The following is a 25265-nucleotide window of genomic DNA, read 5'->3' on the forward strand; positions in this document are numbered from 1 at the left end:
GGAAATGTCATCCTTGCTCCACAGGTGGGGAGGCTGAGGTCCAGGATGGCTAACAGACCATGAAGGCACCCAGAGCATAGACAGCGAGTCGGGACTCAGTCCCAGACCTGGCTGCCTTTGCCACCCTGTGCTGTCCTGCAGGTCCTCGGAAGCCCTAAGACCAAACAGCCTGACTGACAGGTGGGCACCACTGCTACAGGATAAATGATGCCACACCATCACAAGCAGTGAGACTCAGCCCTGCCACCCCCACCAGCCCCCATCTAGCCCTTGGCCCCAGAGAAAGTCCCACATACTTGGCCCGATTTTCTGGAATGGTTCCGGGGGCTCCTCCTTCACCTCATCAGTGGCTACGACGCCTTGGTCAAAGGGGTCTGCAGAAGAACACATGGCATTTAGCACCTGGGCCCCCCAGGTCTCAGGAGCCCAGCCGGGGATGGGGAAGGTGAACAGCTGCAAAGACTTACCTGCCCGATTCTCAGGGGCCCCTTCCACGCTAAACACTGTGCTCAGGCAGAAGGCGGCAGCCGCAGAAAGAAAAAAGCAAACAGGAGCCCTGTTAGTCCCTCCCCAGAACTGCCTCTGTCCACCACTCTCTGTCTCTATCCAGTGAGTTTGCTTCTGGGGCCCAGAAGGGCTGCCCTGGCCAGCATGAAGCCTCAGGAAACCCAGGGCCAAGTGAGGGCACGTCCTAACCAGGCTATGCCTCAGCTCATCATCCTCGCTGTGGCCAGGCTCCCACCCCTGGGGAGGGCAAACACTGCAGATCACAGGCACGCACTTGAGGGGCCAGGGCAGGAGGAAAAGAGATTGGGAGGAGAGAAAGAGAGGTGAGAAAAAGGGTGAGCCAACCCAACTGGTGGTGGCCTGATTGTCAAGGCTCAAGACAGCTGTGGTTGTGGGGCTAAGAGGGGAAAGCCTTTAGGTCCTTTCCAGGTCCAAGACCCTCTTTCTAGGACTGTTAAGACTCTTAAAACATGTTAACCTCAACTTACTGTTTTCATTTCTACCTCTATAATCTGAGGCTAAAATGCCATCATTCATTTTTTTAAATTGCTTTAATTTCACCAGAACATGTGAATACTCAAGAATCAGATGAAACTGTGAAATGACTCAATATGAAATTCCAATATTCTCCTGATTTTGACCTATAAAAGGGGCAATTTCATGTGGGTTAACCTAAATAGGGGGCTGTGTGGAGGACAAGGGGCACTTCCCTCCCTGGAGGCTCTGGCTGCTGCTGGGCCTTTCTCTGGGTAGGAGGAAGGAGAGAGGGCAGGTAAGGGGCTGAGTCCTAAGGAAGGGCAGGTCTTCACACAGCTCCAGGGAGTGAGGGGCCTGACTCACCATCCACCGCGTGCAGGTCTCGGTGCTCTTGGAAACAGCTGTAGTATTTGTACTTCTTCCCGCAGATGTCACATGTGTACCTGAAGTTGTCTGCAAGGGATAAAAAGATGCATGTTACCAGGGGCTTTGGTCCTGGGGGGTGGGTTCCTCGGGCTAGATCATCTGCCTCAGGAACCAAAGATGGGACTAGCCCAGTCTGGCCCCAACTGGATGACCCCATGGAGAATCAGCTCCTGAGCCCATCTGTGCGCTGGCACTGCCCAGCTCGTGTGGACTATGGCAGGCTATGGCACAGCCTACTTCCTGGAATGCCCAGCTTCCCCATGAGCAGCCAGGGCTCCCCGTATTGCTTCATGGGTCCACAGGGTATAGGCTGGGGTATTCAAGGTCCTCTGGGAAGATCCGGACCACGTGAGGTGACCAGGGATCCTGGGAGTGACTCCCCAGCCAAGCCCCAAGCTTGTCCTATGTGGGCTGAGTTCCTAAAGGCTTGGTTCATAACTGGTCCCACACGCCCTCACAGAACTTCCAAGAGAACAACGATCACTGAACCTACCACACACAAGGCAAGGTGCCAGGCCAGGCTCTTCTCCTGCATTTCCTCAGTTAGTTCTCACAACAGAGGGAGGGAGTAGTCCCTCATTTTACCCATGAGGACACTGAAGGACAGAAGGGACCTGCCTCAAGTCCCACAGCTTCTGAGATGACATCCAGTGATCCTATCTCCAGGGACTCACACCCCACATGACCCTTTCCCAGTGAGCCTGGGCTGGACTTACTTCTAATGAACAGAAGGAGTAAAAGTGACAGAATGTCACTTCTGAGATTAGGTTACAAAAGACCGTGAATTTCGTCTTGAACCCCTTCCTCTCCCTGTCTGACACACTTGGGAACTGCCATGTTGTAAGCTGCCCCATGAGGAATCCGGGTGACTGGGACCTGAGGCCCTGAGTCCAAGGGCTCGGGAAGGAGCGAACCTGCTAACACCCACATGAGTAAGCTTAGAAGAAGCTTCTCTCCAGCTAACCCTTGAGATGAGACTGCAGCCCTGACTGCAAACTGTAAGCGACCCAAAGCCAAAGGACCCAATTCCTGACTCTGGCAACGGAGGAATAATCAATATTTGTTGCTTTAAGTCATTAAGTTTTAGAGATATAAAACTGAAAACTAACATAGAGTCTGAGTTTGGGTGGACTGCCCAGATCCCAGACTGCCAAAGTCTGAGGCTAGAAGCACACAGGACGTCACCTTCTCCAAGCAGGTGACACCTCTAACATTCATTCTGGCATAGACCTGTGTGCACGTTCTGTTCACCGATATGGAGAGGGCCCACTACCCCATCTTCCTGGGGGTGCCCAAGCACAGAGAAGGTCGGAAGCTTGCTCGAGGCTGCACAGAGAAGAAGTGCTAGGATTCAAATATTCACTTATCCCCAAGGTGAGCCGGAGTCAGCTCTTCGGCTCTTCTCTGTCCTGATAAGCTGCCCAGCAGTCCTGGGCTCAGGCATCTCCCTCTTGGCTCCTCTCCTGTCCCCTAGCACCCAAATACAGGCTCTCATGTAATCCTCCAGGATTGTATTTCCAGGCAATTCTGTGGGAAGGTTTCCGGCCCCCTCTAAGCTGAATTCAGGGACACAGATGACATCAGCCATCTCCCTTCCCAGCTCCGCCCTCACCTCTTCCGTTGCACTCACAGTCTCTGAAAATGCCTCAGCAGATGCCAGGGCCCCGGAGACAAACTGGTCTCTGAGCAAGGAGCCCATAGCCTTGTCACCTGCAGACACTGTGAGGATGGCGGGTACCAGAAAAATCTAAAGGGGAGGTGGTAAGGGCTGTAGATGAGCTCAATTCTGGGGCCTCTTCCCAGCTCAGGCCTCTTGCCTTTCTCAAAGCCAGCAATCCAGCCTAGACAACAAGCTTCCTCATCTGGGCCCATCTATATGTAATCCCAGCGTCTCCAGTGCTGACCAGTGCTACTTGCCATCTGTGGCCACCTGTCCTCTTGCTTGTCTCTGTCCACCCAGCCTCCGTGGCCAATTGGCCACTCCCTCCCTTTAGGGCCAGCTCTCTGCCACCAAGAGGCCCCACCACTCTGTTTTGTCAGACTCCACACCATGACAGCTCCTTGACCTGGATGGGAACCTTGTTCCAGGGCCCTCCTCCAGCAGGAGTCAATTAGGACAAGAGTAATATCTCTAAAAAAGAATGGCAAAGTAATTTTTGTCAATGAAACCACACTTTTGCAACCCCATGAGAGCTCAGTGTCTCCAGGAATGCCACTACAAATCCATTTGGGGAGGTGGGCTCTGGAGTCAGGCTGCCCAAGCTCAAATCCAAATCTACCACTCAGAAGTGGGACAGACCTCAGATATACTCCCTAATCTCTAGGCCTTGGTGTTCTCATCTGTAAAATGGGGATAATGATAGATTCTTCAGCTCCCAGAGTTGTAGTAAAGGAGCATAATGCCTAATATCCAATAAATGCTCAGTAATTGTTCACTTTGTTTTACAAAGTGAATCAATAGGATAGTAGCAAAAGAATCACATGGGGGGGCTCATCTTTTATTTTCTTCATTGAAAGATGGGTGAGTGGATACATCTTTATGCTTCTATGTATGACTGTACTGTTGTCCTAATAAGTAACTAAAAAGTCTTTGCACTAGAATGTGTGAGACCTCATTTCTAGGCCCATCTCCATTACTAATGAGCTCTCCCTCTCTCTGGGACTTACTGTCTTCATCTGCAAAATGGGTAGGCAAGACTCAGCCTTCTCAACTGGACCCTTTTGGCTCCAAGACTCCACGGCCAGGTTCTCCAAGCAAGTGCTGCTGGCCTGGATCAGGGTGGGGGTGTAGGACTGAGAATAAAATAGAGCACACTGGCCATGGGGAGAAAACTCTACAGGGAGAAAAGGAAAAGTGATGGAAGAACTAAAAATAGCCCTGGCTACAGAGCCTTCAACAACCAGCGAGCCCGCACACCACGAAAGCCAGATGGAACACAACAGATCATTCAGAGGCAGCCGGAGAGGCCCAGGGCCCAGAATAGCCAAGGAAGGAAAGATAAATTGGGAAGTTCTTTAAATGTGTGGCTGACCACAGGCAGACCATGGGAGCCAGAAAAGAATGGAGCTATTGAGGGACACGGAGTCAAGGGCCAGCTGGGGCAGAGTGGCAGGCCTGGGAGGGGAGGAGTAGGCTCCTGTCTCCTCCCAGCGGTGGGCTGTGGCAGGTGTCTAGCCAGCCTAGGCCTCAGATTCCTCTCCAGAATGGAGTAGTCAGCCCTGCCTGCCTCTCCTTTGGTATAAGAATCCAAACAGAGAGGATGGAAAAGTGTCTCATGAGAATCCCCCTTAGGATCCAGGTCCGTTAAAGCCCTTCCTTCAGCCATAGGCACCTCTTCAAATTGCTTTGATTTCAGCTTTAGGTTTTCTTTGGGGGGGGGGTGTTTATTCTCTTAAAAAAACTTTTTATGATGGCATAATAAACACATAGCACAGGGGTTGGCACATGATGGTTGGTGGGCCAAACCCAGACCACCATGTTTTTGGTAAGGGATTCATTTTCATAATGTTTCTGGCATGCTCCTGCTGTAAGGACAGGGTTGAGGAGCTGTAACGGAGACATCTGGCCTATGAAGTCTAAAATACTTCCCATCTGGCCTAGACAGAAAATATTTGCTGACCCCCCAATATGGAAGAGTATACGAATCATCAAAGGACAGTTCATTCAATTTCCGCAAACTGGAAAAGCTCCTGTAACCAGTACCCAGCTCCAGAAACAGATCGCAGAAACCTCTTCCCCAGGGTCACCACTCTTCTGACTTTGACTAGCTCTAGTTTTCACTGCTGTTGTACGTTCCCTACACAGAACCTTAAAGGATGAAGTTTTATGTTGGGCTTATTTTGCTCACCATCGTGTTTGTGAGAGTTGTCCCTGTGGCTGTGTGGAGCTGTCCGCTGTTCTTTCTTACTACTGTACATAGTCCTTTATGTGAATATACTTATTCATCCGCTCAACTAGCACCAGGCACTTGGATGGCTTCTGGTTTGGAACCGTAAGGAGCAGCGTGCTAAGAACATTCTAATTCACATCTTTTGGCGGATGGACATGGCACACATTTCTGTTGGACACACGCCTGGGGCAGAGTGGCTAGCTTCTGAAGCTGAGTGTTGTATTATGCACCTGGGAGGTCGCTCACCAAGATCCTGGGGTTTAAAGTTGAACAAAGGCCTGTGTGTAGCAAAGCAGAGCGCTGTCCCCAGGCATCAAGGCCCTGTGCGCCACTCAAGGTGAGATTCGGCCCCAAAAGGCCAATCACCAGTACGCAATTAGTGCTCATGGCTGCAGATGTGTGTGAGATGACTCTGAAGCAGGGCTTCCCAAAAGTCAGCTATGAAGCCCCAGAGCCATGCGTCAGGGTCAAATGAACACAGGGAGCTGCACGCACTGGTCTCCCGCTGGGGACATGCAGCCACATCTGCCAATGAAGGGGCCATCCCACACATGCTAGTCCAATGACCTTTCATTCAGTTATTAGGAAAATAGTACAGCCACACACAGAAAAATAAAGACATACTCAGTCTCCCCATCTCTCAACTGGATGTCTATTGCAAAGAACCCCACTCATCCTAGTATAACTCAGGGCTGCCCAAAATTATTTGGCCAAGATCCCTTTCCAGACAGAACTCCTACTAACCTCCCCAGAATGAGGGTGCCACAGAGCACACTTTGGGAAGGGTTGCTCTGAGGTAGCGTGTTCCAGTTTCATAAGGACTCTGTGGCCACAAAGCCTGGACGGCAGCGCATCTCTCAGAGGTCATCAGAGTAGTCCAGGAGAAGGGAACAAGCATCTCCTCGCCCTCCCTTCCCAGCCCTCAGCTCCCACCAGCCCACAAGGAGGCAAAAGTACTCACTGCTTTGGGAGGCTCCCTCCCCTGAGGTGGCTTCGGTGTCTGTAGAGAGAGGGGTAGGGGGAAGGAGGTGAGCTGACAGGGCTGCAGGAGAACAGGTGGGGCAGGCAGAGGCCAGGAGAGCCTAGGAGGGCTCTTCCCACGAAAGCTGCAGGGTGAGAGCCTCACAGTCCTGCCCTGGGCCTCTGATGCATGCCTTTCCTCCCAGTCTGCCAAGCTCAGGGAGAAGCAAGTGCCGTCCCTTCTGTCCCCTCAGCATCCTCATCTTCAGAAAGGGAAGCAGCAGCCAGGTCCCTCGCCCAAGACTGTCAGAGTAACACATGTGACGATTCGCCCACATGCCCCACTGGGGCTGCTGACAGCAGTGCTGATGTACCCAGGAGGACTAAGGCTGTGGGGCAGGCAGCAGCCCTCCCAAGAGGCTGGGCGGTGTATCCTGCCGGCTGCCCTCCCGCACCTCTGCCCTCCCGTATCAGAAGTCTGCCCTTCTCCTGCCTGGTACCCTCCTACTGAAGAAAAAGGGAAGAATCCTTGGAGCTCTCAGGGTCGTCCAACTGGGAAACAGGTATTTCCCTCGGCTTTGCCTCGGGGACACCCACTCACCTCGGTGTGCCCGCATGTGGGTCTGGAAGCAGTTGTAATACTTGTATTTCTTGCCACAAATTCCACACTCATAGGACCCTAGAAAACAGGAGAGGAAGGAGTGGTCAGGTAGCACCCCACGTCTGCAACCACAAGGCCCCAGGACCCCCAGCAATGACTCCAACTACAGCTACTCTGCGTCAGGGAGCAGGGGTGATCCCTGTAAGCAAGGAGTTGACACTGAGGCAGATGGCAGAAGGCCTGGGCTCTACATTTGGGTTTGCTTCCTGCTGTCTGAGTGACCTTGGGTAAGGCACCCCCGATCTCTGGGCCTCAGTTTCCAAATCTGTAGGATGAAGAAGATAACCTTTTTTAGCTAACCCACATACCTTGAAAGCAAAAAAGAGACAGGCGTAAGAGTGCTCTGGAAGGAATAAATCACATCCACGTAAGGAAATCATTTCCTTTTCCGTGCCAGGATGAGCCAGAGATTAAGAGGATAGACTAAATTAGTCACGCTTGGGTCCCTGTCTGCCGCTTACCACCATCAATGACCTTGGTGAGTTCCTTAGACACACTAAGCCTCTGTCTGCTCATCTGCACATGGGGCCAAACATACCTAACCTTCTAGGGGTGGCCCCACATGCCACCTCTAGGATATGCTCGTACTACAGATAGGCTTGCTGGGGGGAGGAACCCCACACATGCTGAGGAGTGGCCTTGTTCCCTCAGACATACAGAGACCAACATGGAAGAAACACCTGAATCCAACCCCTTGCCAGCCCCTTCTCCCAGAGCAGGTGGACTGAACCAGCTGAACTCCCAGCGGGCACTGCAGACTGATCTGAACTCCCAGCAGGTGCTGCAGAATGATCGAAGGTGGAAGGACGGGTGGCGCCTGTAGCTCAAGCAGCTAAGGCTCCAGCCACATACACCAGAGCTGGCAGGTTCAGATCCGCCCCGAGCCTGCCAAACAATGACAACTACAACCCTAAAAAGATAGCTGGGCATCTGTAGTCCCAGCTACTCAGGAGGCTGAGGCAAGAGAATCGCTTAAGCCCAGGATTTTGAGGATGCCGTCAGCTGTGATGTCACAGCACTCTACCCAGGGTGATAGCTTGAGGTTCTGCCTAAAAAAAAAAAAAGGTTGAAGGAGAAGCCCACCCATGCAGAGAGCCCTACTGGAGGGCTCATGAATGCCACCTCAACCAAGGGTCATGCTGTGCCTAACAATGGCCAGGGACAAATGCAGAGGCCCTGGTCCACTCCAGCGTGGTGCTCTAGAGCGGATGGGGTGGGGGCCCAGGACTCCGCCTCTTCCAGCCACCACTGGATAGAGGCCCCCAGCATCCGGGCGTAGGAAGCGCTGGCGAGAATGAGACCTGCAATGGAGTCTCAGCTCTGCCATCGCCTAGGGTGGGGGTGAGGGGCTCAGCTTCCTCCTTGAGAAAATGCAGATGATGCCAGGGGACTGGAGTGAAGACCTGGGTGAGGGTGGAGACCTTAATTTCCACTCTCTCTGGTCTTGGCTGGAAGTAGAGGCCCACGTATCAGGTATGCACCTGCATACTGGATTAAGCCAAAAGAAGGCAGGATGTGGAGTCATTAGGTTAGCTTAGCTCTGCCAACTCTTAGCTGTTTGATCTCAGTCACCTAAGACACCTCCCTTTGCCTGTCCAAGCCTTAGTTTCCCCACCTTAAGACAGGGCTATTCTTCCTGCATCTTAGGATCAACAGGACTGACCCTGAGAGTCAGTGGCACATAAGTAGGGACTGAGGAACAGTAGCTGTTGCCACTGTGGGTCCCTCCAGGGGCTGCTGTCATCCTAACACCAGCATAGGATTTAGCACTCTGTTATTTAGTGGTTGGGACCTGTGTGTTACCCTCGTCACACAGGGAAAAAGGAAAAATATGATCCCATGGAAGGCAAAGATTGGGTTGCATATTTCTCTGCATTCAGCCACCTTGCAACTGGCACCACATGGGGGCCCGATACTCTTGCAGGATCTTGCTATTGTACTCATCTGTTAGCAAGTACTGATGCCTCTGACCCTTCCTCTGCCCCTGCCCGCTCTGTAACAGCTTTTGCTAATTCTCTTTCAACCAACAAGGACTTGACCAAGTATCAGTGACATGCCCAAAACTGAGGCTCCAGCAGTGACCAAGATAAACTCCCTGCCCTCCGTCTAACAGTAAGTAGACAGGCCACCAACACAGGGGCAGTGATGTCAGGACAGCAAATGCAGGGCCTGGTGGCACAGAGGCAGGCTGCCCAGCCATAGGGAGGGGCCAAGTCAGTGGAGAGGATACTGTTCATAATTGACCCAAGTTCCAAGAGACTTTACAGGGCTCTCCACCACTGCACAGAGAGAGCTGAGGGCACAGGCATCCTTGCTCCTCAGTCTCACCACACATGCCCTGGGAGACAGGATGGCTTCTTATCCATCTTCTGAATCCCTGATGCAGAGTGAGGCACCAACCCCAGAACACAGGATCTCCAGACGAGCACTGAGCACTGGCAGGAGGGGACCTGTGTCTGCCCCTCACTGGCCCTAGGATCCCAGACCCCCACCTGCCCCTCACTCATCCTAGGACCCTGGGTCCTACCCTGCCCTTTGCCCTAAAACCCTGGGCTCTAGGTTCCCTATCTACAGATGGGCCTGGATGGGCAGAGAATTAGGAGACAGGGTGTGGGGTGAGTTCACCCAAGTGGCAGCCCACCGGGCAGCAGTGTCAACAAACCTGAGCTCAAATCCCAGCTGCCCACATCCCAGGGAGCCCCTGACAAGTTGTGAGCAACCTACACCCTCAGGCCTTCTCTCTGTGAAACTGTGGCCACCTCAGGACAGGCAGTGTGAGGGAGGATACTATAGGTCCTTAGCACAGTGCCTAGTATACACTCCAAAATGACAGCTGCTATTAACCACTAGCATTTTCCAAAGTCTTTTCTTTGGAACCCAACCCTAAATGCCTCCCAGGACAAAGAGGAGCGCAGCCAAGTGAGTGTGAGGAAGGCCTCACGGTCCACGCCAGGAAGACACAGTACACGGGGCAGGCCATAGCTCAGAGGGGCGGGAAGTGCGGGGAGCACACTACTGTTTAACCCAGAGGGTCTCAAATACATTTGGCCCCAGAACCATTTGCCCTCTTGGCTTCTTTCACAGAGTTGCAGCCCACAGGAAGTGCTGCCAGAATGGTCCGGACATTAGACTTCCAGATTTCCAAATGCTGCATCATCCCTCCATGACCCATGTGCTTCCAGGGTCCCTAGGGAAGGCTCAGATTTGCTCACATGTAGCAGGGCTGGGTTGCTGGGGAGAGTGGCCCCTTTTGGCCCTGAGGCACTAGAGGGGCCTGCATCATCAAGGGTCTGCCGCTGATGGCCACGCCCAGCTGGGCCTCCCCCCCTGCTGGCCCCAGATGAGGCCCTGTCCCTTGGCCATCACGTACCAGATGCATATCTCAATGCTTGGTCAAAAATCCAGGTCCCTGAATACCGGCTTCGCACAGATCCACCGTGGGGGCTGCCTTCAGGAGCTTTTCCATCTGAATTATGTAAAAGATCAAAATGAGCCCTGACAGTTGGAGAATGCCTGAGACATTAGGGAAGGAGCAAAGACAGCCGGGGAGGGGCTCTCCGTGTAGGGCTGGCCAGCCACCTCCTCTTCAGGGCCTCAGTTTCCCCAGCTACACTTCAAGAAGAGTGGACAAGATCACAGTGTCTACATCTTCATTTAAGAGACTGTGCTGGCCAAGGGGCATCTATATGTCCCCCAGGGAGCTGGGGTATGGCAGAAAAAGGAAGCAACAGGCCACAACCCCTGTGAAGTTTCGTGTTTTCTCTGTATTCTGAGTCATCACTTGTTTAGAACATAAAATTTCTCCCCAAAAACCTTCCAGCAAAATTATCCTCCAAGAAGATGTGCCCCGCGCATGCAGTGGCTTTGTATGTCCCTGGCTCAAGGTCATTACATGCCCAGGTAGGTCCAGTGGGGCTCTGGAGGGCCTTCTTGGGGACTCTCGGCTTGACAATTCAGTCCTAACACCTGGCTCCCTGCCCAGAATGCTTCCTCTCCTGCCACCCACCCTCCCTGCCACTCTCTTCCTTCATGAAGCCTGGATGACAGCCTCCATCACCACCTGCTGCCAAGCACCAAGTATGGCGTCTCAGTCCTCTGCAATGCTTCTACATGGACTGGCCTCTGGACCGCTGTCCAGGTGAGGAAGCAGAGGCCAGAGCAGGTGTGAGCAGCAGCTCCCTGGGTTCACACTGCCAACTAGTACGAGCGGAATCTAGACTTGGGGCTTCTCACTTCAGCTCAGTTCACCCTCACAACCCCAGCAGACAGAGGTGATCTTTATCCCCATTTTTCAGATGAAGGAAAGCAAGGAGCAGAGAGGTGACACATCTGACTTGCTCCCATGCCACACAGCATCCCTTTGGAAAACACCAGAAGACACACTGGTTGGGAGCCGTTACCACTGACCAAGCACATCGGGTCTCCTTTCTGTCCTCCATCTTCCCAGAAGTCCTCATATGGCTGGGGTAACTCAACACCCATTTCCAGGATGAGCATAAGGTCCAAACAGCCAGGCTTTCCAGGGCTGGGGAGCTGGGCTCAAAGCGACCTTCAGGTCTCCATAGCCATGCTATTAACATCAGGCCAGGTCACCAGCTGGATACCAGATGAGCTGTGTGTCCCCTTCAGTTGTGGCACTTCCCCTAATGCTGCAGGACAGCAGAGTCCCCCATCACATCTGGTAGCAGCATAGGATTTTCAAGAATCCGCTATTGACAGCCCTGGAACTGGCTGCTAGGGACGGTGGCCAGGGCTGGCAAACACATGGGAGCCTTTTCCTCTCCCCATCCCTGCTATCACCAGTAATGCAACAAGAATCCATGGTCTCCATCTCCTGTGCTAACATTTCCTGTCTAGAACTTTCCATAAGCACTTGCCAGAGACCTTGGCTTAGCCCCCTGCCTAACGCATTAGATAAATCAGGTGAGGCCAGGTCTCAGAAGGGAAAAGTCAGGAGACACCTAGGAAAAGACAGTCCTTGGAGGAGCAGTGCGGGGCAATGACCCTCAACTCATCATTAGCACCCAGCTGGCTCCAGAAAAACTTGGACATCTTTCAGGATACACAAAATCCAACAAGATAAAAACCCAAAGCAGATGCATGAGAGGAGATAAACGCAGGGTGGGCACAGAGAGATGGTTCCTTAGGATGGGTGGCCCTGTGCTTGGCTCAGAGTCTTTCAGGAGCCACTTTTCACAGATCAACGCTAGGAGTGACTCGGACCTCTTAATTCGAAGATGTCACAGGAGCTGTGCCCAGAGCTTGACAAAAGGCAGATGTTGGAAGGGGAATTCCTAGACAGTAGGTTTCCTGAGGCTCTCTGTGGCTTGGCTTTGGACTGAATGTTCTCTGGAGCAGAGTCTTCCCAGGAGAGCACAGTGCCCTGGGGATGTGTGGAGGCTGCCCCCAGGGGTATGTGAGCACAAGAGAATCATCAGCTTCTAAACCTGTCCTTTCCTGAAATCACTGCACCAGAGACCGCGGCAGGCGGGGGGGACTCCACTCGCTGTTCTCCCTTCCTTTTGCACGTTGGCCCTTCTTCCACATTATAAACAGAAGAAATTCTTTTACCTACCCCTACACCTACTATGGAGTCTCTCACCAGAGGATGAAAATCTCAGGGTTCTGACCAAAGAGACAGCCCAACATGCCAGTGTCAGGCTTAGAAAGTGAGTGGATCTAATGACCAAAAACAACTCCTTTTTTGAATCGGGTCATTTCCAATTGTCCACTTTCAACAGAATTGAAGGAGGATCTAATGGAGTTGTCAGTAAAGAGACCATTAAAAACACTGTCTGATGACAGACCCCTGTGTGATTTTTGGCATACAACTTGGAAGAAGTTCAAAGAATGGAGTGACACTGCGAAAACGAAACCCCATCCACTGCCAGCTCCTTACACATGCGAGCAAGCTTTCTAAGCACTTACAGCTACAAAAACCAAAAAACAGGAATTAACACTGAATCCTGTCTCCTTCCAGCAGTAAGAAATATTAATTCACAGATACACGAGCCAATTGAGAAAAAAATAAAACCCTATCCATTTCATTAAGAGGTGAGTTCTCAATAATTTTTTTACTTTCACATTTACCATTTATCCAAATTTGTTTCTGATGAATTGTATGCTAATAACAACTCAATCTGGGGAAAAAAATGCTTTAGAGTGCAGAGCTTTACGATCCCAGGAATTTTTTTTTTTTTTTTTAGAAATTTCAATTTCAATTTATGTATATCTTGCTGTGGCAGATGAGTGTGAAACAGTGATCAATAAAAGACTTTCAAGCATAAAAAAGATATTACATTAGGATAAAATCTTGTGGGGGAAGTAGACTGGAAATATGAGTTCAAGGAGAGAAAGACGTAAAATTTCTGACTCTTAAAGGTGAGTGTGTTCATATATTTTTTAAGAGATGACGGGGGCTATCAAATAGCAGTGGCGTTTGGACCCCTTGGATACATTTAAAAGAGTGGTTCACAGTTTTATTTCCAAAATACTACAGTTTTCTTTCTTTCTTTTAAATACAATATTCTAGAAATGATATCCTTTGCAATTACTTACACTTTGGATGAAAACGTCAGATACCAACCTAACTGAAAAAGAAGGTATATAGTGTTTCAAGATTGTTTTAGGTGGTACTGAACAAAACGTTTTTGAAACCATTGGTATTTTAGATTCCTCTCACTCCAAACAGAGGTAATCCCAGAGCTATCAGCAGCATGAGGCTTCAGCTAATACCAGTGGCATCTGTTTTACATTTTTGTGTCCCTTTTCAAAACAATTTCTTATGTATTACTTCACTCTGCCCCCCACAATTCTGCTAAGATGGGCAGATTTTTTTACCCCCACTCATCATTCAAGAAACAGTGGTTCAGAGAGGTTAAGGGGCTTGTCTAAGGCTCCACAGCAGGGTAGATCCTGGATCTCTTGACTTATAGCCCAGAGCCCCTTCAAACCTGATGCCCTTCCCACTTCAGACCACCAGATGAAGAGTCAGTAGCAAAGACAGGACATGGCTGGGAGGAGGCCAGAACCCTTCCTTTCCAAGTGGCTGCTGCAAAGAGCTGAGTGTTGGTTCTGGCAGGCTCAGGCGTAAAGCCTTGCCAACAACCTATTGAAACAGGAAACGAACTATCAGCTGGCACTAGGAAGCAGGACCTGGCACCTACGCTGATTGGGTTTGTTGCAGGCTGAAACCCATGTGGCCATATCTGAATGGCTGTCACAGTCTTCTGTTGCTCCTTCCAGGGCCACGGTCTAGCCACCACCTTCTGGCTGGAGTCCCTTCTTTCTCCTGCCCCAGCTCCCTGGGCAGCCCCGTGTGTGGGAAAACACCTCTGTCCCTTGGTGTGCCCAGCTCACCCATTCTCCCATCTATCTGAACCCTGACTTCCCCATTCCTGCACCCACCCAGTGATCCTCCCTGACCATATATGCTCACGACAGGGAACTCACTCCCTCACAGGCCTCTTTCCTGTTACCAAACCGTTCCCACAATCAGAAAGGTGAAATCTTCTCCTGGTAACTTCTCTGTACTGGCTGGGGCTACGTGGAATGTATCTGCTCTGTCAGCCTCCCTGCAAAGTGCTACATGTTGTGACTATTTAAACTCTACCATCCTCACTGTCCTTAAGTTTCTCACTGTCCTTAAGTTTCTCCTCCCAGGACACACAGCCCTTAGCTCTTCTATGGGGTTCTTCCCACACTGAGCTAATTCTCTGGAAATAACCTGGTTGGTCCACAACCCCTGTCTGAGGAGGAGCCCACAGCCGCGAAGGGCCTCTCTCTCCCTTCACAGGCTCCTGCACTGCCACTGGGGAAGCTCAGGACCCCCCAGGTCTCTAGACCCTCGTGGCTCTGGCTGGGATCCCTCATCTCTAACAGCCTCTGGATTAAAGACCAATGGTCCTGCTTGAAAGGACATTTGGACCATGATGGGATCCTGGCATCCCTGTCTCTTGGAGCCAGGAAACTGTCCCTGGCTGGATGCCTGGATTGGTGTAAACCCAGCTTGCCTCGTCTTCCTCAAGAAAAGAATAGCATGTAGGTTTTCCACTTTTTCAATTCAAGCCGACTGGCAGTGATTTCTCAGTGCACTGTGTTGAGAAGGAGTCTAAGGTGCATTGCCGAGACAGTGTACGGTGATCAATCAGTGATGCCTGCCATGAACAGGGCACTAAGCAGTAGCAATGGCAGTGCCTCCTGCTTACCAGCCTCACAGAGAAGGAGGTCCTGCAACCTCAAGTGTGGCTCTGCCACTCTCTCCTTGGGGGTGCTGCGCAGAGCTGTTCACGCAGCTTGTCAGGTGGCCAAAGGCATCTGTTAACGCAGTCCTTCCATTTCTGCTTTTATCCAGCAAAGTGATCAACTTTAGTATTACCTGTTCTTCTTGCTAAAAAAAAAAAACTCTGGATCTTGCTCCCAAGCCCCATGCCAATAATCCAGTGACAGTGACATTCTTTCTGAGAGTAAGGGATGCCTTCTCAGACAAGGAGTTCTCCAGGCAGCCAGGGACTAGCAGCAATAGCTGCAGACTTGGCAGCTGGCCTCCCGGGCACTGACACCCCTCCACGCCCGCAGCCTGAGGAACTGCCAACTGCCATCCACGTGCCCGTGACCCAAGCTCCTCCATGGAAAGTGCCTTGTGTAATGTTTGTCACTGGGAACACTGTCTGATGGCTATTAAAGGACCAGTGTGGACTTGAGGAGGCTCCCTCATGGCACAGCACTGGGTAAGCAAACAGGAACACCATTCTGTTCAGCAACAGAGCCCTGTCTCTGAGGCCTGTGCTAGGCTGGGTGAGCAAAGCACTCAGGAGGTCCTTGGCTCTGCTAGCCAGGCACTCCCCTACCAAGTGCCTCAAGAACATGTCAACGCCCCATGCCCGCCACCAGGGTGCAGAGAGCATGCTGTAGCACGAGCTTGCTTAAAGGCACAGCTCTAGTCAGCATCCTACTCCCAAGTGGTCCTGAGAGTGTTTTCTCCACTGGTTCTACTTTCAGAAGTGGGTGAGAAGCTTCCTGACATGGAAGAAAATATCCCCAACTTGCAACTCTTTCAGCTTGCCTCTCTATAAAAGGAGGGCATCAGGAGTGTCAAATCAAGAGCATGTGTAGCTCCACTACCCACTTCTAATCCAGGGCAGACAACAACAATTTATTGATCATACCACCCTCTAGAATTTTTAACACAGAATAGCCAGTAGCAACTGCTTGGACTTGGACCACAAGACAAATTCTACTTGAGTTCAAATGGTTCAATGCTACTGATTTTTTTAATGCCTTTCTCTCCAGGTGATGAGGCCAAGTTGGCCTCCTTTGACAGCCTCGGCAGGAGGGCCTGCCTTCACAATGTGAGATGAGCCAAGCCACCATGACCAGTGGGGAAGTACCTGGCCCTGCTTTGGTAGGACTCTAAACCGGCGGCTCCTCTTATAACTTGCCACTGGGGCTTCTATAGCTTTTTCACAACCTGCTATAAGCAGGTTACTCAAGAGTTCCACAAGATGCTCCATGTCCCTGAAGCCCACTTAGAACACATGTCTTCTTAACACCTTACTCAGTGCTCACTTTCTTCCCTGTGCCATTGTTTCTCTGTATCACACTGGCTGCCTTCTTAGACTGGGAAGAAAAGCAGAAACTGTTAGGGCTCCTTCCCCTTGCAGAGGTACTTTATGCTATTAATACCGGTACTACTGAGGATAATGGCTAACTGGTTACTAGGCACAATGCTGAGCCTTCGCATACATCAGCTCACTGCAGTGTAACCCTGTACACTTGCACTTGTAGGAACGACACAGAGAGGACAAGGAAGCAGCCCAAGTCAGCACAGAGATTAAGTCACATAGAGCCTGATGTACTCCAAGCCCGAGGACCTCTGCTCATCTTCCTCATGTGACACTGGTCCCTTCCACTGTGGCTTTGGATTCCCAGACCCCCGAGGCGGCCAGGACAGCAACCACACTTCACTTAACAGATGAGGACCCTCAGACACAGGTCGGCAAGGACCCTGCTGCTGAGCAGCGACTGAGGTAGACACCAACATCAGGGGCTGGCACGAGGCTGGAGGGCCCTGGGGATCGCACGGCGCAGGCAGCTGGCCCAGGGAAGACTCCCAGTGTCTCTGGAGCCCGGCTGCTCAAAGATTTCCCGCTGAATCCCGACTGCTGGCTTCATCCCAAGATTCACATTCAACTCCCCTTCACTGGGCATCTCCCAGTAAAGGGCATAAACAGCTACGGGTTCTAATGAGTCTTAACACACACATCAAAGAGAGCAGGCGCAGGTCCTCTTCTCCATTAACTAACAAATCCACTAGTGATTAACACCGTCCTTGGCCTCAGGGAGTCAATACTGATGAAGGGAGGTCAGGCGAAGGCCCCTGAAAACACTCGCTCTGTCATTCAGCACTCCGCCGTCACTCCTGCTCTCCCCAAACATTCCGGCTCATTCTGTCACATGGGAGGAGGGCATTTCCTGGCCTCTTTGAGGTTGGGTGGGGCCTTCTGACTTGTCGGGCCAATGACCGTGAGCAGAATTAATGTCTCTCAATCTGGCCCCAGGAGTTCACGGCTACCCTGAGTCCCCCAGAGCTTGCCTTCCCTCTGTCACACAGCTGGCAGCATTCCATGTAAGAACTGCGGGAAGCCCCATGTTCATGGTGGACATATACTGTGAACAAGAAATAAACCTTTGTGGTTTGAGCTATCAGGATGTCTTGTTACTTTTAGGGTCTTTTGTTACTGTAGCATAACTATTCTGATAGTTACAGCACCAGTGTGAACATCACTGTTCCCAGAAGCCAATACTTCGCTAAGTACTGTGAAAAGGGAGGGGAGAGCATGGAGACATCAAGGGGTTTCCAATCTCAGGGCACAGACAGGGCCCCTCTAATCTAAAGAGACAGTTGGGAGTGTCCCCAGTGAGAAGCAGGGTAGAAACAGACGAATCTGATCAGAAAAGACCCAGGAAGGCTTCTGAGAGGAGGTGGCACGGGAGTTGGCCTGGAAGGGTGGCTTGGATTTAGGCATGGTTGGAAATGGGCAAGGGCATCCCAGGAGAGCAACACTAAGAGCAAAGTACAAGAATAGTAGATTGCACGAGAATGAAAGGTCTGGGAAGATCAGAAGCAGGAAAGGCGGCTAGAAGGCTCAGGTTATGGAGGATCTTGGGGGCGGGGGGGGGGGAGGCTGACAACGGCCACAGCAAGCAGAGGAAAGGGAGCCCCCAGCTGACTCTCAGCAGCTGGGATAAGGCAACAGGACTTGAGTCTGAATTCGGCAATGTGCACACAGGGAGGCTCCCTGCCAGGTCCTGCGTGCCACACAGGGAAGCACCAATGTGAACACTCCCACTGTCTCTTTAGATTAGAGGGGCCCTGTCTGTTCCCTGAGATTGGAAGCTCCTAGAGATGGGCCCTCCAGAACCTGTCTGATTGATGTCTCCATGCTCTCCCCTCCCCCTTCATGGTATTTAGCAAAGTATTGGCTTCTGGGAACAGTGATGTTCACATTGGTGCAGAAGACAGAGACACTTGGAAGTTGGGAGGAGGTGAGTTGGAGCCGGCCCAGGAAGGGCAGCAGAGAAGAAGGCACCAGGAACACTACTAAGAACACCCTGGGCCTGGGAAACACTGAAGCAGGCACAGATCAGAACTGGGGCTGGGGCCAGGGCCAGGCAGGGCCCCCTGACCCGCAGATGTGTTCTGTTTGGCAGATTTCAAAAGCTGACTTAGATGCCAACTTTTAAAGTCCAAAGAATTCACATCAAAATTTCATTTCTTGGCCTGTGATTTGTCTGGAGATGTGGTGAGCCTGGGCCTGGAGCCCCCACCTAGCAACCACCAGATCAGCTGCAGAAGAGCAGCTCTCTGCAGCGCGCTCTCTCTCTCTCTCTCTCTCACACACATGCACGCACACGCACACACACACACACAGCCTTCTCCAGCTGGACGTGGTCCCCACCACCTGTCCTGTTGGCTCATCTCTGCTTACGCTAACTCCTATTTGTTGGGCCTTGTGGGCATTGGAGTCTGCGAACCTGGCAGCCATGCAGGGAATGCCTGAAGGGGAACCCCTGAGGGGGAGCCTCTGGCTCATGGTGCTGGAGGCCCAAGGGGGAAAAATTGTTACTGAGTTGCTCGCTCCTCCTGGCCTGGCCCAGCCTAGGGGAAGAGGATGGGGAAGGGGCCATCTGTCACTTATTCCATCCTGACTAGGCATCTGCTCTGAGCAGGACCTGTGCTGGGGAGCCCCCTCCCTCAAGGTGGGAGAATAGTAGACAAGCATTTAGGACACGGAGCAAGAAGGGCTGTGCTAGACCCACCAGGGCTGTGGGAGCCCCAGGGTATAAGGGAATTGCTGGGCCACTGAATATTACAGGCATTTGATTTAAAAAAAGGTCTGGATGAGGCTGGGCACGGTGGCTCTTGTCTGTAATCCTAGAACTCTGGGAGGCCAAGGCAGGTGGATTGTTTGAGCTCAGGAGTTCAAGACCAGCCTGAGCCAGAGTGAGATCCTGTCTCTATTAAAAATAGAACAACTAGCTAGGGATTAAGGCACACGCCTGTATTCCCAGCTACTGGGGTGGCTGAGGCAAGAGGACCACTTTAGCCCAAGCCTGGGCTCCCAAGAGTCTTCCAAGAAGAGGAGGCTGAGACCAACTTCAACCTCCCCCAAGAGTTTGAGGTTGCTGTGAGCTATGATGATGCCAGGGCACATTTCCCAGGGCAACTATGAGACTCTGTTGAAAAAAAAAAAAAGCCTTGATGAGTGGGGTGGGTTTTGCCACATAAAAAATAAAGAGAAGAACCCTCCGGACTAGGCTTGCACAAGCAAAGGCTAAGGAGCTTAGCTTTCTCCCTGAAGGCAGAGAGAAACCACCAAAGGTTCCCTCAGCCAAGGCAGGGACAGAGATCCCAGGCTCCCTGTTCCCACCCTGGCCCCAGCCCAGACAGTCAAGGATGGGCACTCACCAAGGGTCTGCTGGTTGCGGACGCCGCCGATCACCACGCAGATCTCGGCAGGCACGTCGCCCGTGCCATCCTTGCCGACCGCCTTCTTCTCCTCCTTGGCCTCACCCTGCCAGATCACCTCCTGGATGTAGTCGTCAGGAAGCTCTGTCTTCACCTTCACCTCAGTCATCGTCCCCTGCTCGGCACTCAGTGAGGCCTCGGCCGCCACCAGCTCTGGGCCTTCCACCTTGGTGCTCTTCTGGCTGCGCTTCAAGCGCTCCCTGGAGAAAAACAGTCTGCTCAGGGTGGACCCCAGACCCACATGAGAGCCCACCAGCCCAGGACCCCACAGGTATACACCTGTGTAGACAGTGAATGGCAGGGCCCCCAGCCCACTTAGCCTCTCACATGCCCCCATGGCTGCCCCTGAACCTCCTCCAGGGAACTCTGGGGCTCCAGGGAACATAGTATGAAAATCGCTGGGCTAGTACAGCTCCAACTTCACCCACTTTACAGTTGGGGAGGCTGAGGTCTAAAGAGATCCAGATGTGCCCAGCTGCCTCACCTGCCACTTACAGAGAACTACAGGGGCACCTCTGGCTGGTGGAAATCAGGTCTTATCCAACCTCACCGTGCTCACAAACTGGCTGGGGATCCAGACAAAAATGCAGATTCTGGCACAGCTGGTCTGGGATGAGGCATGAGATTCTGTGTTCCCCCAGGTGGGACCAGTGCCACTGGCATTCAAACTGCAAAGTGTCTAGTGCTGCTCCCTTCACTTTGAGGCAGGAGGGCCTGAGACTCTGCCTGCCTCCGAGCTCTTCTGCACACAGGGAAACTACAATGCAGAAAAAGCTCACTTGGCCGAAGGGTCATGGAGCCAACATTTCAGCACAAAGGTGGCTGAACATCAGAAAATATCCTCAAGGTAAGGAGGTCAGTATTGAAGTGAGCAGGGCACGTGTTACTGAGACTTCCTCGTGACAGGGACGCCAGACCCAGGGTAGAGCTGTGACTTGCTCAGACCATACACACAAAACTGGGTCCCTACCACCCACTCCTGTACCATTTACTCTCCATTCAACCTGACTCTCATGCTACCATCCTAAGGGACCCGCGTCTTTCTGGCAAGGGGCAGTATCCCCATGACTGCTGTTTCTGAGGTGGAAGAGCTGAGACACATGCATACAGGGAAACAGAGTCACATTTCAGGTCCAGTGATGCTGCACTGGCCACATCCAGCCATCTCCCCTCCTCTGGAGAAGAATGTAGACTGTGAATTTCAAGGCCCAGATTCAAGGCACACTGGGGCGAGGGACTCTCAGGTGAGGCACACTCAAGTAAGGCATGCTCAGGCAAGGTACGCAAGGATAAGGCACACTGGGACGAGTCACGCTGGGGCGAGGCACACTGGGGTGAGGCACACTGGGGCGAGGCACACTGGGGCGAGGTATGCTCCGGTGAGGCACACTGGGGTGAGGTATGCTCTGGTAAGGCACACTGGGGGGAGGCACACTGGGGTGAGGTATGCTCTGGTAAGGCACACTGGGGGGAGGCACACTGGGGTGAGGTATGCTCTGGTAAGGCACACTGGGGGGAGGCACACTGGGGTGAGGTATGCTCTGGTAAGGCACACTGGGGGGAGGCACATTGGGGCGAGGCACACTGGGGCGAGGTATGTTCTGGTGAGGCACACTGGGGTGAGGCACACTGGGGCAAGGCACACTGGGGCGAGGCACACTGGGGTGAGGCACACTGGGGTGAGACACACTGGGGCAAGGCACACTGGGGCAAGGTATGCTCTGGTGAGGCACACTGGGGTGAGGCACACTGGGGTGAGGCACACTGGGGCAAAGCACACTGGGGTGAGGCACACTAGGGCGAGGTATGCTCTGGTGAGGCACACTGGAGTGAGGCACGCTCTGGTAAGGCACACTGGGGGAAGGCACACTGGGGTGAGGTATGCTCTGGTAAGGCACACTGGGGGGAGGCACACTGGGGTGAGGTATGCTCTGGTAAGGCACACTGGGGTGAGGCACGCTCTGGTAAGGCACACTGGGGTGAGGCACACTGGGGTGAGGCACGCTCTGGTAAGGCACACTGGGGTGAGGCACACTGGGGCGAGGTATGCTCCGGTGAGGCACACTGGGGTGAGGCACACTGGGGTGAGGCAAACTGGGGCAAGGCACACTGGGGCGAGGTATGTTCTGGTGAGGCACACTGGGGTGAGGCACACTGGGGTGAGGTATGCTCTGGTAAGGCACACTGGGGTGAGGCACACTGGGGTGAGGTATGCTCTGGTAAGGCACACTGGGGTGAGGCACACTGGGGTGAGGCACGCTCTGGTAAGGCACACTGGGGTGAGGCACACTGGGGCGAGGTATGATCCGGTGAGGCACACTGGGGTGAGGCACACTGGGGTGAGGCAAACTGGGGCAAGGCACACTGGGGCGAGGTATGTTCTGGTGAGGCACACTGGGGTGAGGCACACTGGGGTGAGGTATGCTCTGGTAAGGCACACTGGGGTGAGGCACACTGGGGTGAGGTATGCTCTGGTAAGGCACACTGGGGTGAGGCACACTGGGGTGAGGCACATTGGGGCGAGGCACACTGGGGCGAGGTATGTTCTGGTGAGGCACACTGGGGTGAGGCACACTGGGGCAAGGCACACTGGGGCGAGGCACACTGGGGTGAGGCACACTGGGGCGAGGCACACTGGGGTGAGACACACTGGGGCAAGGCACACTGGGGCAAGGCATGCTCTGGTGAGGCACACTGGGGCAAGGCACACTGGGGCAAGGTATGCTCTGGTGAGGCACACTGGGGCAAGGCACACTGGGGCAAGGTATGCTCTGGTGAGGCACACTGGAGTGAGGCACACTGAGGCGAGTCACGCTGGGGCGAGGCACACTGGGGCGAGGTATGCTCCGGTGAGGCACACTGGAGTGAGGCACATTGGGGCGAGGCACACTAGGGCGAGGTATGCTCTGGTGAGGCACAGTGGGGTGAGGCACACTGGGGTGAGGCACACTGAGGCGAGTCACGCTGGGGCGAGGGACACTGGGGTGAGGCACACTAGGGCGAGGTATGCTCCGGTGAGGCACACTGGGGCGAGTCACGCTGGGGCGAGGCACACTAGGGCAAGGTATGCTCCGGTGAGGCACACTGGGGCAAGGCACACTGAGGAAAGGCACGCTGGGGCGAGGCACACTGGGGCAAGTCACGCTGGGGTGAGGCATGCTCCAGTGAGACACGCTGGGGCGAAGCACACTGAGGCGAGGCACGCTGGGGCGAGGTATGCTCTGGTGAGGCACACTGGGGCGAGGCACACTGGGGCGAGGCACGCTGGGGCGTGGCACACCAGCACCAACTGGGGCTTGGTGGAGGGGCTGAGCCAGGAGGCAGAGAGCTGCTCTCAGTCCCTGGATCTATGCGGGCTGCTCTGTGGCCTTGAGCAGCAGCATCATATGCATGTGTGCTGTCCCTCCCAGCTTCGGCTCTCTCCCAGGGTGAAGAGAAGTTGGGAAATTGAGCTTAGAAGAAGGGAAGACCTCAGCTACCAAAAGGAGAGAGACAGGCCTGGAGAAGCCCTGTGCACTGAACTGTGTCCCGGAAAAATCCCTGTTGAAGCCCTAACCCCTACTGTGACTGTACTGGAGACGGGGTCTTCAGGAAATAACTGAGGTTAAATGAGGTCTGACATGCAAGAAGCCTCACAATGGGATCAGTGGCTTTGTAAGAAGAGGGAGACTGCTCTGTTCTCCATGTGAGGAAACAGTGAGAGAGTGGCCGTATGCAGCCAGGAAGTGGCCCTTGCTAGATCCCACTGTGTTGGCATCCTGATCATCAACCTCCAGACTCCAGAACTGTGAGAAGACACATTTCTGATGTTTAATAGAGCCACACAGCCTGTGGCATTCTGTTACAGTAGCCCAAATGGAGCAGGGGTGAAAAAGCATGTTGGGGAAAACCAGGCAGAGGCAGGCGCAGTGGCTGTCACGTCCACCACATCTTCCCGTGTGCCTTGAGCCTCAGTTTCCCCATCTGAAAAATGAAGCTAACCAGGATGTCGTGCACATTTTAAATCAGCTAACACACAAAGCACTCAGCACAGTGGGTGGCCTGTACGTGCTCTCAAGACATGATTACTGTCACCACTATTAATTAACAACATACTCGGAGCATCTTTGGCACCTCGTAGCCCCAGTGATGCTGCCTGCTCATATGTCTGCCATGTCAGGGTCACCAGACACTGCCTGAGCTTTTGTCCTCTGCAGTGGGAAACAGAAAACTAACTGCCTGATTCAATTACCTCAGAATTCATTTCCTTATATGTTTTAAGAAAAGCTCAAATAGAGTCTCCTGTGTGCCAGGCACTGTTCTGAGAAGAGGCAACTCTTCTCACATCCTCAGTAACAGCCTAGGAGTTAAGTCGTGGTTTCATCTCCACTTTACAGTCCAGAAAACTGAGGCACTGAGAGGTGAAATAACATGCCCAAAGCCATGTGGGTGGTAAAAGGTGGACCCAGGCATCAGTGAATAGGCTGTGAAGCGGGAGGGACAGGGGGCTGAATCCCAGTTCTACCTCTACGACCTTTGCCCAGAGCTGCTCATGGGGCAGAGGTGGTGCTGCTGACAGAAGCTGGTAGCAAACCATGTTTTTCTTTTTTTTTTTTTTTGTAGAGACAGAGTCTCATTGTACCACCCTTGGTAGAGTGCCGTGGCGTCACATGGCTCACAGCAACCTCCAGCTTTTGGGCTTACGTGATTCTCTTGCCTCAGCCTCCCGAGCAGCTGGGACTACAGGTGCCCACCACAACGCCTGGCTATTTTTTGTTGCTGTTTGGCTGGGGCTGGGTTTGAACCCGCCACCCTCGGCATATGGGGCCGGCGCCCTACTCACTGAGCCACAGGCGCTGCCCAGCAAACCATGTTTTTCAACGTCCCAGCTGGACAGTTAAGGAAGCTTCTGACATTCCTGTTCCCTAACACAGACCCCATAGGTGCCAGTGGTCAGTCAGTCTTGGCTACCTTGAGATAGGTTTGCTGGACACAGAGATGGGAGGGGAGGGGAGGGGACAAGACAGGCTCTCCATCCAGAACCCCCTCACCCAAGCTTTCCTCACAGATGATGTTCTCAAGCTCATCCTGACACTTGAAGGTTCCTTACTGTCCCACCTGAACAGACTCAGTGACCCTTCCCACTCTCAAGGCCCTTACCAGCACCACAGGCTCTTGGCAAAGCTGGGTGGAACTGTCACCTGCCCACTTGCATACCTTGTGACCTTGGGCAAGAGACTGTCCTCTCTAAGCCTCATTTTCCTCATCTGTTAAAGAAGGACCATGACTCTGGCCAATTGTGGAGCAGGCGATGATGCCTTGCAAGGAGCCCAGC

The 25265-nt window shown here is 52.9% G+C and overlaps 1 protein-coding gene across 15 annotated transcripts in view; it reads right to left on the reverse strand.

Annotated features, from left to right (window-relative positions):
* Positions 1-25265, reverse strand: part of ZNF618 (zinc finger protein 618) — a 184220-nt gene that overhangs the window by 48538 nt on the left and 110417 nt on the right. For 11 of the 15 annotated variants that reach the window (XM_053565060.1, XM_053565050.1, XM_053565039.1 and 8 more), the window contains exons 3-9: positions 19892-20151; positions 10292-10387; positions 6862-6939; positions 6262-6300; positions 1348-1437; positions 468-503; positions 297-374 (exon numbers count right to left, since the gene is read on the reverse strand). In XM_053565060.1, the coding sequence (XP_053421035.1) occupies positions 297-374; positions 468-503; positions 1348-1437; positions 6262-6300; positions 6862-6939; positions 10292-10387; positions 19892-20151 (677 nt within the window). The remainder of the gene's footprint in view (positions 1-296; positions 375-467; positions 504-1347; positions 1438-6261; positions 6301-6861; positions 6940-10291; positions 10388-19891; positions 20152-25265) is intronic. The other 4 variants (XM_053565004.1, XM_053564985.1, XM_053565012.1 and 1 more) reach the window with 2 other exon arrangements.

Source organism: Nycticebus coucang, chromosome 2 (genome assembly GCF_027406575.1).
Source record: "Nycticebus coucang isolate mNycCou1 chromosome 2, mNycCou1.pri, whole genome shotgun sequence".
NCBI lineage: Eukaryota > Metazoa > Chordata > Mammalia > Primates > Lorisidae > Nycticebus > Nycticebus coucang.